Source organism: Neopelma chrysocephalum, unplaced genomic scaffold, assembly GCF_003984885.1.
Source record: "Neopelma chrysocephalum unplaced genomic scaffold, ASM398488v2 Primary Assembly neopelma1_97034, whole genome shotgun sequence".
In the NCBI taxonomy this organism is placed as follows: domain Eukaryota; kingdom Metazoa; phylum Chordata; class Aves; order Passeriformes; family Pipridae; genus Neopelma; species Neopelma chrysocephalum.
The window spans coordinates 1,662,702-1,677,315 of record NW_020925676.1 but is presented as its reverse complement, the minus strand read 5'-3'; the positions used below and the strand labels follow the sequence as shown (position 1 = coordinate 1,677,315).

General features: G+C 39.2%; 1 protein-coding gene across 1 annotated transcript in view; it reads right to left on the bottom strand.

Annotated features, from left to right (window-relative positions):
• Positions 1-13,204, bottom strand: part of CAMK4 (calcium/calmodulin dependent protein kinase IV) — a 141,235-nt gene extending 128,031 nt beyond the window's left edge. Inside the window, exon 1 of the mRNA XM_027671155.1 lies at positions 12,920-13,204. Within this exon, the coding sequence (XP_027526956.1) occupies positions 12,920-13,086 (167 nt within the window). The 5' untranslated portion in view covers positions 13,087-13,204. The remainder of the gene's footprint in view (positions 1-12,919) is intronic.
• Positions 13,205-14,614: the final 1,410 nt, after the last annotated feature.

The window sequence follows — 14,614 nt, the reverse complement described above, 5'->3', positions numbered from 1 at the left end:
TCTCATAAGGCACCACGATACAAGAGATTAATGTGAAAGGGGTTGTAAATTTCATTTCAGAACTGTTGAAAAACTCCATGCTGTGAAATTGTCCCTTGTCCACATTGTGTCAGTACTTCAATTATGCATTCTAACTCAAAACAAAGACAAATGACAAAATATTTATCATGGATGAAAATTGTGGAGTTTCTCAAATCTGACAACTAACTCAGATAAAAATATATGGATAAAACAAACTTTAACAGGTATGATTCTAAAGAATTAAATATAGTCTTCTAATAGCCACATGTCATTTTGGCAACTAACACATCATTATTATTTTATTTCAACTGTGACTAGAGAAAAAACAAAATAAAATGGTCTTACTAGGTATTTGATACAGTTAAGACACATGGTTCATAAGAAGCACCATGGCAAACTATTTAAGCAGGCTATCTGATATATATTTATTGCATTAACTCAGAAATAGCAAACATAACCAGTTCACAGAATAGGAACTGACAGGAAAAAGAAAGTAAGATTTGTAGGGCTATTTATGTAAAGAATAAATTTCAATAGTTCTAATTTAGACAGTCATTTCCAAGGGAAATACATCTAATATGAATTTTCCATCACAAATGACATTTGTGAAGTCATGTAGGAAAAGCATGTGAAGAGGTTAAAATATTTTGCTTTTGATTTTTTTCTCCAAGATATGAATTTGGCAAGAACAATAAAAATAGCCTAGTATAGATTAAACCATCATCATCATCATGTCTAGGCTTCGCGAATGAAGATTTGGGAAAGGCTCTATCCACATTCGTTACAAAGATTAAACCACCTGAAATCATTATGCAGTAACATGAGCTAATGTACTTCAGCTAGAGAGGCTGAATATTCAAATGGTCAAATAGATACTGAGGAGAAGGTGGTTTGGGGTTTTTTCTCATTTGAAATTAACGATCCTCTGAAAACAAAAGATTATTCTCTTTATGCTACTGCTAATTAAACTAACGGTGTGAACAACTTTTTATAGTAATGAATAAAACTGCCTTTTTCACTCAGTTTTATTCCTGCTCCACCTACTTTTGAATACCTATGTATGAATTATGCATACAGATGGGATTTGAATTTAAACTCAAAACATAACTTATGTGAGTGTTTATTATGTAGGTCATAGAGAGATGGATTTCACTTCTACGAGAGCAAAAAACTTGCTAGTGAGTTTTAGGGTCTCTTTCATTGCAGATTTTCCATTACACAGTGACCCCATCTGGAACTGATTACTGATCTTACTTAGCATTTATCAACTATTAATTTTAACTATTACCAGTTAGTTGCTGCCCTATAAGTATTTTTGTTAAGACTAGAATTTGCCTTCCTCTTTCAACTCAAGTTAATCCTCTGCCAGCTAATTAACAGACCAGTGAACTGTGTGCTCCACAAGTATTTGCAGCCTACCTTGAAAAAATTGCAAGGAATCCTAGGGTAAGAAAAGGAAGGGCACAGGGAAGAATTAAAAAAACACCTTTATTATGTTTCTTCATCTGATCACGTCATTAAAGTCATTAAACAAATCATTAGTCACTTCCTAAAGGATCATCAGTAACTACATCTTGAAGTGTTGCTTCCCATTACAGAGCCAGCTTTTCAGCCCTTCTCTTTTCAATTCTACTGAGCCCGTCAGAGGAAAATCACAAGGGTTTGAAGAGAATGTAGAGAGATGGATCGCTCACTACACCTACAGCATAAGGCAGGGTGGGGGGCATCCAATGAAGCAGGTCAGGTCATGTCCAGCTCTCTGAACTTAAATCATGATAATAATCATGTCAGAGTTCTCAGCACCTTTTGTGTTCAGTTTTATCAAATCATTAATGCACAACAAGGGAAGCTCACAAACACATGTTCTCCATCACAAAAACAAACATCTGTAAAACCCTGTACACCAATCAAAACTGTGGTCCATTAATCCAGAAAATCTGTCAATAGCCTAAAAAAAAAATATAAAAAGTCATTACTCATTAATGGCAGATTATCTCAAGGCCTTATTAGCCTTGCCAAAACATCCATTTTCTCTGCAAAAGTATAAAAGTACATAATACCACCAGATTTTATATATATATACACACATAGACATAAATCTACGGATATCTCTCTCTCTCTATGTATATATATATTGATATAGATATATCAATGTGTGCCAAAAGAATTGAAAATTTTTCTGGTTCAAAACATGTTCTTAAAATACTCTCATTGGTACACAACATTAGGCTGGTGCAGAACATCTAATAAATCATAGAACTGTGCACACTATCTTGTATATAGAGAGAATATGAAAGAGGTACATCCTCAAATCTGAATAAAATTCAAACAACTGATCATTAAAGAACATAATAGCTAGAAGGTCTCATTATCAGTTGAAAGCTGCACAATTTATGGTCAGCCTTCCACAGAATTGTAAAAAAATTCCAATCGTTTCAACACAGTATTAATTTTTTTCAGCTAAACACAAAATAAAATCACATACCACATTCTTTGGCACTGTCAGTGTGCCTCTGTTAGAACTATTTAAAGAAAATCAATATGAGCATTATTTCAGAAATACTTCAAGATAATACCAGACTTTTTGTTCCAAGGATATTCATTAACATCTCACATTTTTTTTATTTCCATTCATTCATGACTGCAAAGTGGTTGATTGAAAGTAATTAATTTAGATTAAATTGGAATTCCTGCATTTCATTTCTGAGTTAATCCCAAATTATTTATGTAAATTTGTTATCTACTGATGTCAACGTTTGAATTTTTTATTAAATGAGAAAATGTCAACAAGCAATTCTACTTATGGCAACTGATCTGATTGATTGACCCTTTCAGTCACATGATGCTGTGCTGCCTCAGTACAAGAAATTTGTAGAATGTTTTTGTTTATGCAGTATTCAGTTCTGCTAAAGTCTGTGGAGCAATCAAGGTCATCTTCATTAATAAAACCACACTCAAGTCAGTATTTTAAGATGTAGCATCAGTATCCAAAAGCTGTGAACCTGGTAGACATGGATATGCTTTAAAGATCAAAACTGAAAATAAGTAAATATATTTATGTGCTCAAAAACACCTGAATTGGGAAGAAAATATGAATATTTGCAAGAAGGAAAAGTTATTGCAGGGGAAGGTGGGGAGGGGAACAAGGATGATGACATGATCCTATTTTAGAATAGTATCTATTCCCTAAATCCAAACAAGTGCTTTTTGTCTCACGGTGTCTGAGGACAGGCCAGAGGAGAGATGCATCACATATTTCTAGTGAGGAGGGTTTGGGGAAAAGGACTGCAGAGATGACATCAGTTCTGAGGTAAAATTGCAGTTCTGGCATCTTATCTGTGGCATATGGATGCTCACAGTATGCATCAGAACACAGACTATACATTTGCTGAAGGGCATAAAATTTAATGTTTTGTTTCTAAGGCTGTGTATTATTAATCTTGGACTTGCTTTTACCCCTTATCCCCCCACAAAATGCCATGATAAATAGATAGCAAACTGTCAAAGGGCAGCATGTTTTGTAATTTATTTTTTTTTCCTCAGTGGGGTTCCCATTTCCTTCTTTTCTTTTATAGTTTATGAATCTTGAGCTCTAGCACAGATAATCACATAAATAACAGGAAGTCAGCTTATAGTCTACAGCATTATGTTGTTCTCAGGTGATTATCTGTGTCAGAATTAGTACCCAATTCCAAACATGAAATTTGGTGGTTCGCACCCAAGTAATTTCTTACCTTCTGTTCCCTGAAGATTAAACTCAAAGGAACAAAAGCTTTACTTGCTACAGATTGAATGGTCGCTTGCAAAGTCACATACTTGCACAGTCTCCTAGCTTAGAATTACTTTACAAGGAGTGCAATAACACCTCATCAACCTATTCTCAGAGCAACAGATGCAAATATTGATGGTCTCCAATTGTTCATGTCTTTTAACTGACAGTAACCTATGACAGCAATGACACCATTTTTCAATTCATTCTATAACCAAAAGAAACATTTGCAAGGGCTTATATCCACCACTTATCCTCTTTCTGTTTTAAACATTATATAGTCTATGTTATTGAGCATATACAACATATATGTTGAACAAAAACCTCACACTTGAAAATGGTTTGCACAGCTCATTCTCAATGATCTTTCCCATTGCATCATCATAACAAATCTTAGAAACCAACAAGGAGAAAAAAATTCTCATAAGTTAGAGAGAAGTATAGTTTTTAAGGTTTTTTTTTAATGGCAGAGGTACAGAAATTATAAATATCAGAGAAGACATCAGATAAACCAAGAATGAAAAACAACATCACCATTTGGAAATAAACAGAATCGGGTTATCCTTTCTCTCTTTTGTATTGTAGCAAGAACATTCCTTATGAAATTACTGACTGTTCAGATAATAAAGGTCTGCTCATTGTGAATAGAGGAGGCATGGTAAGAATGCCTGAATGGAGAAGTAAAGAGTAAATAAATATGCAAGTTTCTATGTTTAAATTCTGCTTCATTGTGAAAGCACAAGGAAGTACATGTTCTTTCTTTTTATACAATCTTAACTCCTACTAATGGTTCATTCATATTGTACATATATAGATGAAGATAATATTCAAACCTTTGCAGATTTTTTCCACACAATGTGCAGTGTCAGAAGATTGCTTTCCAACAACTGAGCCAACCTTCTGGCTAGCAGAAGACCACAGAAGAATTGTTCAAGTTTACTGCAATAAGGCTGGCTCAATTGGTTGTACTACAAACAAAATTAGCATTGGGAATGACTATTTTTTTTTTAATTTCCTGATTGAACTTTTCAGACAATATTCAGGAAGATAAACTTCTTTGGTCTGAGTGACTGAAGAGGATAGTTATCCCTTCCTAGCAAGTGCTTGAACTTCCACAGATGGGGCACATGCTACTGAAAACTGCTGGGTATTTTTTTCACTGACGACCATGCATAATTGGTGGTCTGTTTAAATGTGGCTATTTACTATCTGAGACAGCATTTAAACATCTGTTACTGGTAGAATTCTGCCTATGACACTGTGTCCATCACAATCCCTTACACAATACTACACACACTTGGACACACACCAAAAGACACAGCGGAATGAATGAACACATAATGCATCTCATACCACAGGGCTTCAGTAAATTTATCTTCCCTCCACCCAGAATCCTGTTGTTACACAATCACGCCAATGGAAATCCTTTCAACTGCAATTGAAAATACTTATTCAATTTCAGATGTACTTTCTGGACTTAGATGATCCTTGTGGGTCCACTCCAACTCAAGACATTATTTTAGAATGTTACAGAGAGAATCTTATAATGACTTTGTTACATCTAACCTCTTGCAGAATACTACAATGTTTTTCAAGCATGGCAATTCTCTTATTAACACAAATTATACGATTTCTTCCCACTCCTAAAACCAATCTGTGTAAAAAACTTTTAAGCACTCCTAAGAGTACTTAATTCAAGAGCTGTTCATTTTTTCCATTAGAAATACAAATTTTAAAATTAAAAAATATCATCAAAACCAATGGCATAAATACATATTGGCTGACAGACAAAAATAAAGAAATAAAGGAAAAAATACAGAAATAACCATTCTCTAATAGAATTTTAATTACTAATAACTCTTTTTCAAGTATGAGAAACCTGTTAGGATTACAAAGGATGATCACCTATTCATTCCAGATATCCAAAACTGCTCCAGGACTCCCTTTATAGAAAAAAAGGTAATGGCTCACTTAATTGACATAACAATGCATTAAGCGTACAAACTAGAAAGAGTACACTGCCCACCCTGAGTACTGAATTTTGATTTATATGATGGATACTCCCTTTGGCTTCTGAGTTAATTAAAACTTCAGCAGATTGACATTGACCTCTGCATTATACTGATTGCACATCACAAGCATCCTATTAATCAACTTACGAAATAACCGGAGTTACATTTAAATACAGCAGCAATAGGACACATAATCAAGGCATGCACTAGCAAGTAATTCAGTGCATTAAGAGCACAGCAGCGTTACAGAGAGTGGCAGTGCACTGGTATCAACACACAAAATTTCTGGGTGCTTTGCATCAGATGAGTACTGATCTGGTCTTGTAAACTGACAGTTCACAAAAGGTTACATTGGATCAAATGCTCGTGAACAGCATCTTCTGGTTCAGCTACATTCAGTCTGCTCTGTGTGATCCAAAAACAACCCCAATGCAATGCAAAGCACAGCAAGAGTGGATAGTTGGGGCATTTATCTCACAGAAGTCACTCCCAATGCAAATTAAAACTTGTGCACCCAAAACCTGCCTTTTAAAAACAGGATTGGTGCAATACAAATAAAATCTCAGTGCTTCTAGAATTGGAAACATGCAAATACATGCCATTAGCAGTAGTTTATTAAAGTTCATATTTAGAAGAAAAGTTTGTTTCAAACTATTTTTTATATAAAAAATTATTATTTAGGTCATAGAATATCTTGAGTCCAAGTCCCTCCTCGGTACGGAGATGTCTAACACTAAATCATATGAGTAAGTACAGATGCTCCTTGAACTCTGACAGGATTGGTGCTGTGGGGAGCCCGTTCAAGCGACTGACCACCCTCTCAGTGGAAAACCTTTTCCTACTGTCCAGCCTGAACTTTCCCTGACACAGTTTCATTCCCTTTCCTCATGTCCTGTCACTGGTCACCAGAGAGATGACATAAGCACCTCCCCAGACACTGCCCCTATTGAAGAAGCTGTAGACAGTGATGGGGTCACCCTCAGCCTTCTCCAAGGTAAAGAAACCCAGTGACCTTGTAAGTCTTGCCCTTAAGATATTTCACCATCTTGGTCTCCCTTCTCTGGACACACTCCCACCATTTCATGTTATACTTGTATTGAGACACACAAAGCTGCACACAGTACATGAGGTAGGGTCACACTGTTATTACTGATTGTACTAAAAAACAAGCGATCTGTGTATTTATAGAAGTAGCAGGGCAGTTTGCTCCACAGAAACAATATTAATATGTATCTGAAAGAAAGCACTACAACAGTGTTGGCTTCTCTGACATGACTGTCCATAAGAATTGTAATTCAATCACTTTGTCCACAGCTGACTGAATCAACAAACCCATTTTCCGTCATGATGGAGAAAATGCCTCAGTTACAGTATTAACAGGAATCAAATACACCTATAAGCCATTGCACATTTTACCATCTGTTTTCTGAGATATAGTGAAGCAGGCGTTGAGTTTGCAGTTCGATGCAAAACTCCTGGCTGCAGCAGAACAATGGTTTTGCCACAAATCCCAACTATAAAGGGGTTTGAACAATTGTCTGTAAAACTTAAAACTTACTTACCAAAAAGAACAGAATGTCAGCTGTGCCATCAAATACTCAAAAAAAGCCTTCCACTTTTCTATCTAATAAGCATGCAGAGAGAGATAATGTTTAGACAAGTAACTTGGTGCCTAAGACAGGCATTTGGACAACAGTCAATAAAAATCTCCCATGGCAAGGTTCAAAAAATCTAATAGCCCATTTCCTCTCCATGATTAGAGACCCTCATTTGAAATGGTATGCCTACTCTCAAATGGTTTTTATTTATAGAATGGTAGAGTAACTTTTATTTTCTTGATTTTTTCAACACAGCTTTTTAATTCTAAGTCAACCAGTTGTTGAAACGAACCAAACAAAACTGAAAAAAACCTGCTCCCTGTACTGAGCAAAGAACTTTAATTGTCAAAACCTGGGCTATTCACTGCAAGTTCTCATTTCTGGTACCTAGGTGAGGAATTTCATCCAGAACACTGGGTTAAGAAGCTATAGAGCTTCCACAGAAAGTATTGACTGCTTGATACTAATTCTCATTTATGACTCTTGGTAGATCAACATGCATTTTGATAAGGACTGACTTCCCCCCTTCTTTGAGGAGTGCCTTGGTTAACAAAAATCTGACATCCTCTTTCTGGACAATTTAACATTGAATTGTCTTTTCCACGACAGCACTGCTTCAGTAAAAGGAGCAAAGCACAGGTTCACCATAGAAGAGTCTGCAGTCAAATGCTTAGGACATTTTTCAAGGGGAAAGATGAGGTGGACAGAAACCCTTCAAGATGAAAAAAGGAAGTGAAAATCTTCAACTAGGCTAGCCAGCTCGTACCATGCATGAAGGTCACCATTCTTCACATCCATCTGACACCTTTACCAGCACCAAAAGGCCCTCTCTATCTCCTATTTTCCTACCTCAAAGCAAAGTCCAATGTACCCACCACAACATTCCCAAATGAGGCCTCAGACACGCCTCTCCAAAAACCTTTCCTATGGGCAGGAACTGCCTGAATGAAAATTCTTGGTGCTTGCCTGAAGGTGTGAAGGTAGCAAGCAAGTTGCCATTACTGGCAGAATGTCATCTGGAAAACAGGCAAATCCACACAGGCAGTTTCTGCTCAAAGATAATTCTCATCCTGATCCAGCTAAGCACTAGCACCATGTACTGTCAGTTGCATGCTTGCATCACTTTGGAAAGTCCAGTGCAAAAAGTCCCAAGCAAGGAAGCTAAAGTGCTATTGAAGGCAGGACAGACCTGCTTTAAATGCACACCAAAGCAATAGGAGCAAGTGATTTTCAAAATAAACATGGCAAACAGTCTATAAAACAAATGACTCTTGAGATGAACAGAAAAAGAAACCTTTGTCTTTTTTAATGAAGAAATGGAGGAGAAAAGAGTTGGCATGCTTTCAAAGCAAAAACTGTTTGAACTTCAAAGCATCAAGTGCAAACCCAATCCATTTCTATAATGCTTTTATCAGCTTAACAACCAAGTTTTAGCTTTGCTAGTTTAAATCAGCTAACAAAGAATTAGCTGAATTCATCTACTACTGCCATTACAAAAGTAGATGCCAGGATGACAGCTCTGATAAACAGGACTGGCAGAGTAAGACGTCACTTGGTACACTGAAATCTTGAGTTCAAGCCACACATTGAATTTAAACTCTCTCTATGCTAAAAACTCAAGGACATAAACCACCTATGATTCAGCTCACACTGTCAGTTTAAGGTTAAGTTGCCAAGTACTGAGTACCTTTCATGTCTTCAACAAGGATCACACAGCTGAAACACTGCCCATGCAGGAAAAGGTAACCTTGGAAGATTTACCATTCTTACAAGAAGAAAAGTGCCTGCGACTTCTGTTAGGTTTTTGTTTCAGTTTCTTTTTAATTGTTATTAGTTTAACCTTTGATATTTAAAGAAAGCCCTAAGGATTTGATTGGAAATACTTTCATCTGCCTTTGGCCATGTACCAGATCTGCAATACTCAAATACTTATGTAGTTAGTTAGGCAAAGAGGGTGCATGCTAAGTAAAATTCCATACCTAAAATCCCAACAAGGAGAAATTCCTTTTTTTTTTTGCCATATTGCTAAGTATCAAAAAAATCATAACTGAACTTCCTCTTCACTCAAATACCATATTCAGACTAATCCTGAATTCAGAAACTCTGAACAAGAAGATACAGCATGGGTAACGTAAGACTAGCAAAAGGGTTTAGTTTTTAAAGAAAATACAAGTTTAGAATACAAAATTTTCAGAATCTTTTTCCAAGGAAGTGTGGAAAATAAGCTTTTAGATGAAATACACACAGAACAGAATTCCAAACTCTACAATAGACCAATGTTGCAACTTGTCAAAAAAAGACTTTTTGTAAAACAAAACACAAAATTCCATCTTTACAGCATTTTGAACTCCAGTTATACACAAAAACCCTTGTAAGAAATGGACTAAAATGAAGATGAACTAGCCAGGCACTAGTAGAACCTAAAAACAGAATAAAAGAATGAGAATAAAAGCTGGTCTAGCCCAGAGTACTGTCTCTAACAGTGGCCAAACACAGACACTTCAAGAAGAATGTAGAAATAGGGCAAACCCCTGTCATCACTGTCAAAGAATACCCTCATAACACTCAACAGCTTACAGTTCAGTAGTATCTTCATGTTTGATCAATCTTAGTGGATTTCCTGCATGTAAACTTGCCTTGTTGCCCATGAAGTCCACATAAGCTTTTAGCATCCATAGTGTCCAGTGGCTAGGACTTCCACTCCTTAATGACACACTGTGCTGACATGGCCTTACCTCCTGTCACTCATTTTTGACTTGATAACCCATTTTTTATTAGACACCCCACAGAGCTTGCATTAAAAAAAATAAAACAAGTGATCAAGCTCTTTTAACAAGGTGTTCCATCCATGCCACACATCTCCAGATATGTCTGTCTTAACCTCACAATACGATTTACTAATGAGAGAAAACAACAAAATGGTTTCTCCTGCACAACCTCTTTATTTATCTAAATTGAATTTCATCCACCATTTAAATGCCCTAACAGTCCAATAAGGTCTTTCTGCAATTCTTCGTAGGCAATGCTGTCTTTTAAACCCTTGACAATTTGCAAAGACCAGCAAATATTACTGTTCAACCCCTTCATTTATGGAGTATATTGAGCAGCACATACACCTGAACTGATTCCTGTGAAAGTCCACTGCTTAAAGACAACTGTTTACACCTACGCAAGCTTTCAGGCATTTATTATTTTTCCTAGCAGGATCTTCCACCTCTTCTTCCACTACTCCTTAGTTGGTCACGCAAGCAAGAATTATTGAATACTATGGTTTAGGGATCTGCCAAGCACACTTTGCACAAAGGGCACTCCTTCCAAAGGGGAATTCCCATGCTTGGCCACAGGTGTCCAAATGCAGGTCTTTGCAGTGTGACAAAAGACATCCTGTATTTGTTAAAGATATTGTAGGACAGTGTTTCCTGTTGGTTATTTTAGTATATTATTTTTATTTACTGCATCTAAAGGGATCACATACCCATAATTTCAGCCTCACCTGATATACTTTCACCACCACTAGCCTAAGCAAGGAGTTTTTTTTGTGTATACAATTGAAATTATCTCCAAAACTAGAAGGTTGGAGACAGGGTTACCAAGACAAAACAATACACTTTTATATTACACTTAGGAACCAAGAGGGATTGTTGAGTCTCCCTTATAGATTTGCCAAGGTACACCTGTCAGAGGGGGTCTGAGATAATCATCAGCACTCTGGATGCTGGCTCTGAAAAGATCTCAAAGCCAGCCTTGGGACCTAAGGACTGAGAGCTCACTGCCAAACTTGTTAGAGCAATTTTCCCTCAGATCATGTACCCCTCCAAGTTCTTTTCTCTCCCTTCCCTACCTCTTAGTCTTCAATTAAGGTGGTGGTTATCTCCTGTATTCTCTCTGCTTTTGTTCTAAATCTATTTCCTAGTTCTATCCAGCAGCAGTGCAGATCTCGTAGCTCACATCCCTACACGAGTTGGGTGTGGTTATCTTCCACATTCAAGCCTTTTGTTAAGTGTTTCAGCATCTGTCTTACCTTGCAAAGTAGAAAAATCCACTGCACCTCAGCCTTACTGTAATACTTTTATAAGCATTCATTCCTCCTTCCTCAGACTGAAGAGTTCACACTTTAAAACCCCTTCCTAAGCTACACAATAAACCCAGGATGTATCACCAATACAGATTACTCTTAGGTAAAGCCCACTGTCACTATCACATATGGTGAGAGGATTCTAGACAGACCGCACAGAACAGTACTAATCCAGGTGACAGAGTGGTATCAACTGCTGTAATTCAGCAGCATACTTTTTTCCTTTTATTTCTTTTTTTTATTATTATTATCAATTTTGGACACAAAACTGAGTGCTGGCTTTAGATTTCCTGCTTTACATTTTAATGCTTCTGCATAGGTGTACAGTGAAGTCAAGTATAAATGTGGTAAGCAAACATAAAACTATACCTATTTAAATGGGAATAGTAGCAATAGTAGCAAAAAAAGTAGCAGCAGGTGCTTAAGACCTGGCCAGCAAGCCAAGAATGATACTACATTGTATTTCTACCACCTTTCCTGCGCCTATTAGATGCAGTACAGCAAGCACAGATATGCTTTTTAGGAATAACTTTCATTGCATGCCCTTTCTGAAAAAATAATATACCAAGGCAACCATGTTATTATCTGCACGTTTCCCATAGTAATGCAGGATCTTGATATTAAATTGGCAAAATTAACAATCAGCAAAATTAACAATTGCTATTTGCTACCTACTGACTTGGATATTTAAGTCAAGTGCTATGAACCCTTAAAAATAGCTGTAATTTTCCCTTTTCACACATTATTTTCTATCCACAAATTCAACATGTACCAACAACTGCATTTAGAGGGCAAAAATTGCACACTAACTACAGCATTTTACAGCAGACTTCAGTTTTCAAAAAAAACATGAAGATATGGGACCTTTAAGTTGCTGGGCAGGATCATTACCAGGGCAGTAGCATAAAATTAATGAATGAAGATGTACCAGCTCATTCACCTGCACCGTGCTCCAAAGGGAGGGCTCTGCTGGGCCTATCCAGGGACTCTTGTTTTGGGTGGGAGTTTTGTCAGCGCAGGGTCTACCGGTGCCGATAATGGCGACAGAACGACAGCAGGTTTGGGATGAAGGGATGCTGTGAAAAGGTGGCGTTTCGGTGCTCTCCAAGTGATGCCCACTCTCTATCCCACACCGTGCGGTGACTGGATGCTGCCAGCCCACACAGGTGCCCTGAATAACGAAAAGCTTCCCACTCCGGTCAGCGTCCACCCAGACGGACCCATGCCTTGACCTATAAATCACTCCCTGCTTCAGGGAATTTGCACGGCTTGGCTCCCGGGAGTGGGAGGAGGGCTGCAATTTTTCTTCGAAAGCCCACACGCCGCGAAATCCCGCTTGCTCCTGCGCTGCCGCTCACGAAAACCAAAGTTTTGCCGCTCTCGCCATAGCGACGGGGAGCGAGACCCACCCCCGTCATCCCCGCTCCCCCCGGCGACGCCTCACCGTCCCAGCTCGGACTCCAGCTCGAAATAGTGAGCCAGGGTGTCCTTGTTGGAGCCATCGATCCAGTAGTCGGGCGCGGCGGAGCCGGGGCGGCCGCCGGCCGAGGAGCCGGAGGACGAGGACGAGGAGGACGAGGAGGATGAGGAGGGCATGGTGACTTTCAGCATGCCGGGACGCCTGACGGGGGCTGTCCCCTCCTCCGCACCGGCTGCAGAGCGCGGAGCGGTGAGCCAACGGCGACAACACCTCACCTTCCTCCCTCTTTCTCTCCTTCCTTACTTATTTCCTTTCTTCCCTCCCTCTCCCCTCCTCCTCTTCCCCCTCCCCGCGGTTCTCCAGCCCGGTGGGGCGACGGGGCGGGACCAGGGCGGGGCTGGGACCGCCCCGGGTGGGGATCGCACCGCCCTCGGATCCTGCCCGTCCCCTCCGAGCCCCGGGCGATCCCTTCCCGCAGGGAGCGACCCCCGAGGCCGGCCCAAGACGGCGGGATTCTCGCGAGTTCCCGGCAAAGGCACTGGGAGTTTCCTGAGCCCTTGGAGCAGGAGGACCTGGCTCCGCGGGGGACAACTACACGGATGGAGAAACCGCATCCCGATCCGGAGGGGAGGGATGCTCAGCCCGCAGCGAGGCGGCCCGCCATGCCGCAACATTCCTGGCAGCTCCCGAACCGTCGGAGTTCAGGAATTCCTCTCTCGCCGTGAATTTGGGGAGAAGGGTGTGGGGGGCAGAGAATGAACAAGACAAATCAGCGATGGGAAAGAGGCTGACAAATGCTCGAACATGGCTGCACAAATAATAATAAAAAACTCAACACGTAGCTTTCCTTCCCACCGGCGAACTAAAAGAAGCCGTAGAGAAATAAGATTGCTGTGCTGCAATGCCGCTCTTAACAGGTTATGAAATCTGCAGGTCATGGAATGCATTAGGTTTGCACTAATGCATGCTGCACCCCTGACTGCAAAATCCTTCGCCAGAAGCGCTTATAGAAGGGCCATTTCTGTTGGTGTAGTGGTGAAATAAAATAGCAGCAGTTGTGTGTGCCTCGCATGCACAGTGTGCCAGATCAATGCCACTCACATCCTCTCCGTGCTGTTACACCCACTCATACTGCCATGCCAGCACAGGCAGGAGGAAAGACGGACCATGTGCAAGCCTGTGCAGCAGAAGGGATGGAAGTATTGTCCTTAATTTTCAACCACAATTCACTATCCTGTTTTTAAACATGGTGTTTCTTGCTCAAATAAAGCACAGAATCCTGTTTAGTGTTTGTGCTAATTCAGGTGTACTAATGTTTTCCAAGATGTTTTGTTTCCCTCCATAAACAAGTTTGTCTCTTACTGTTTCTTAACTTCTTTATTGTAGCCGGATGGGCCAATTAATCTTAATTCTGAACGTCTTAACTTCTCAAAGACCTTGAAAAAGAAATGCTTCTCTCTGCTTAACCAGATGATAGAAGAAGTATCTGCTAAACTGGTCTTTGTTAATGATAGGAAAGGATAAAAGAGGTACATGAGATAGATAAAAGAGAGATAAAGCCCTTTCCTCTGAAGTTTACATATTGCCATTATAAAATTAAAATGTATATCCCCATCATGATTTGAGATTTTATCATTTTCAAATTCGTATTTGAAAGGCAAGAAAGAGTAACCCAAAGTCCTAATTTGCAAACGAAGTTCCATCCAATCCAGTTTGACA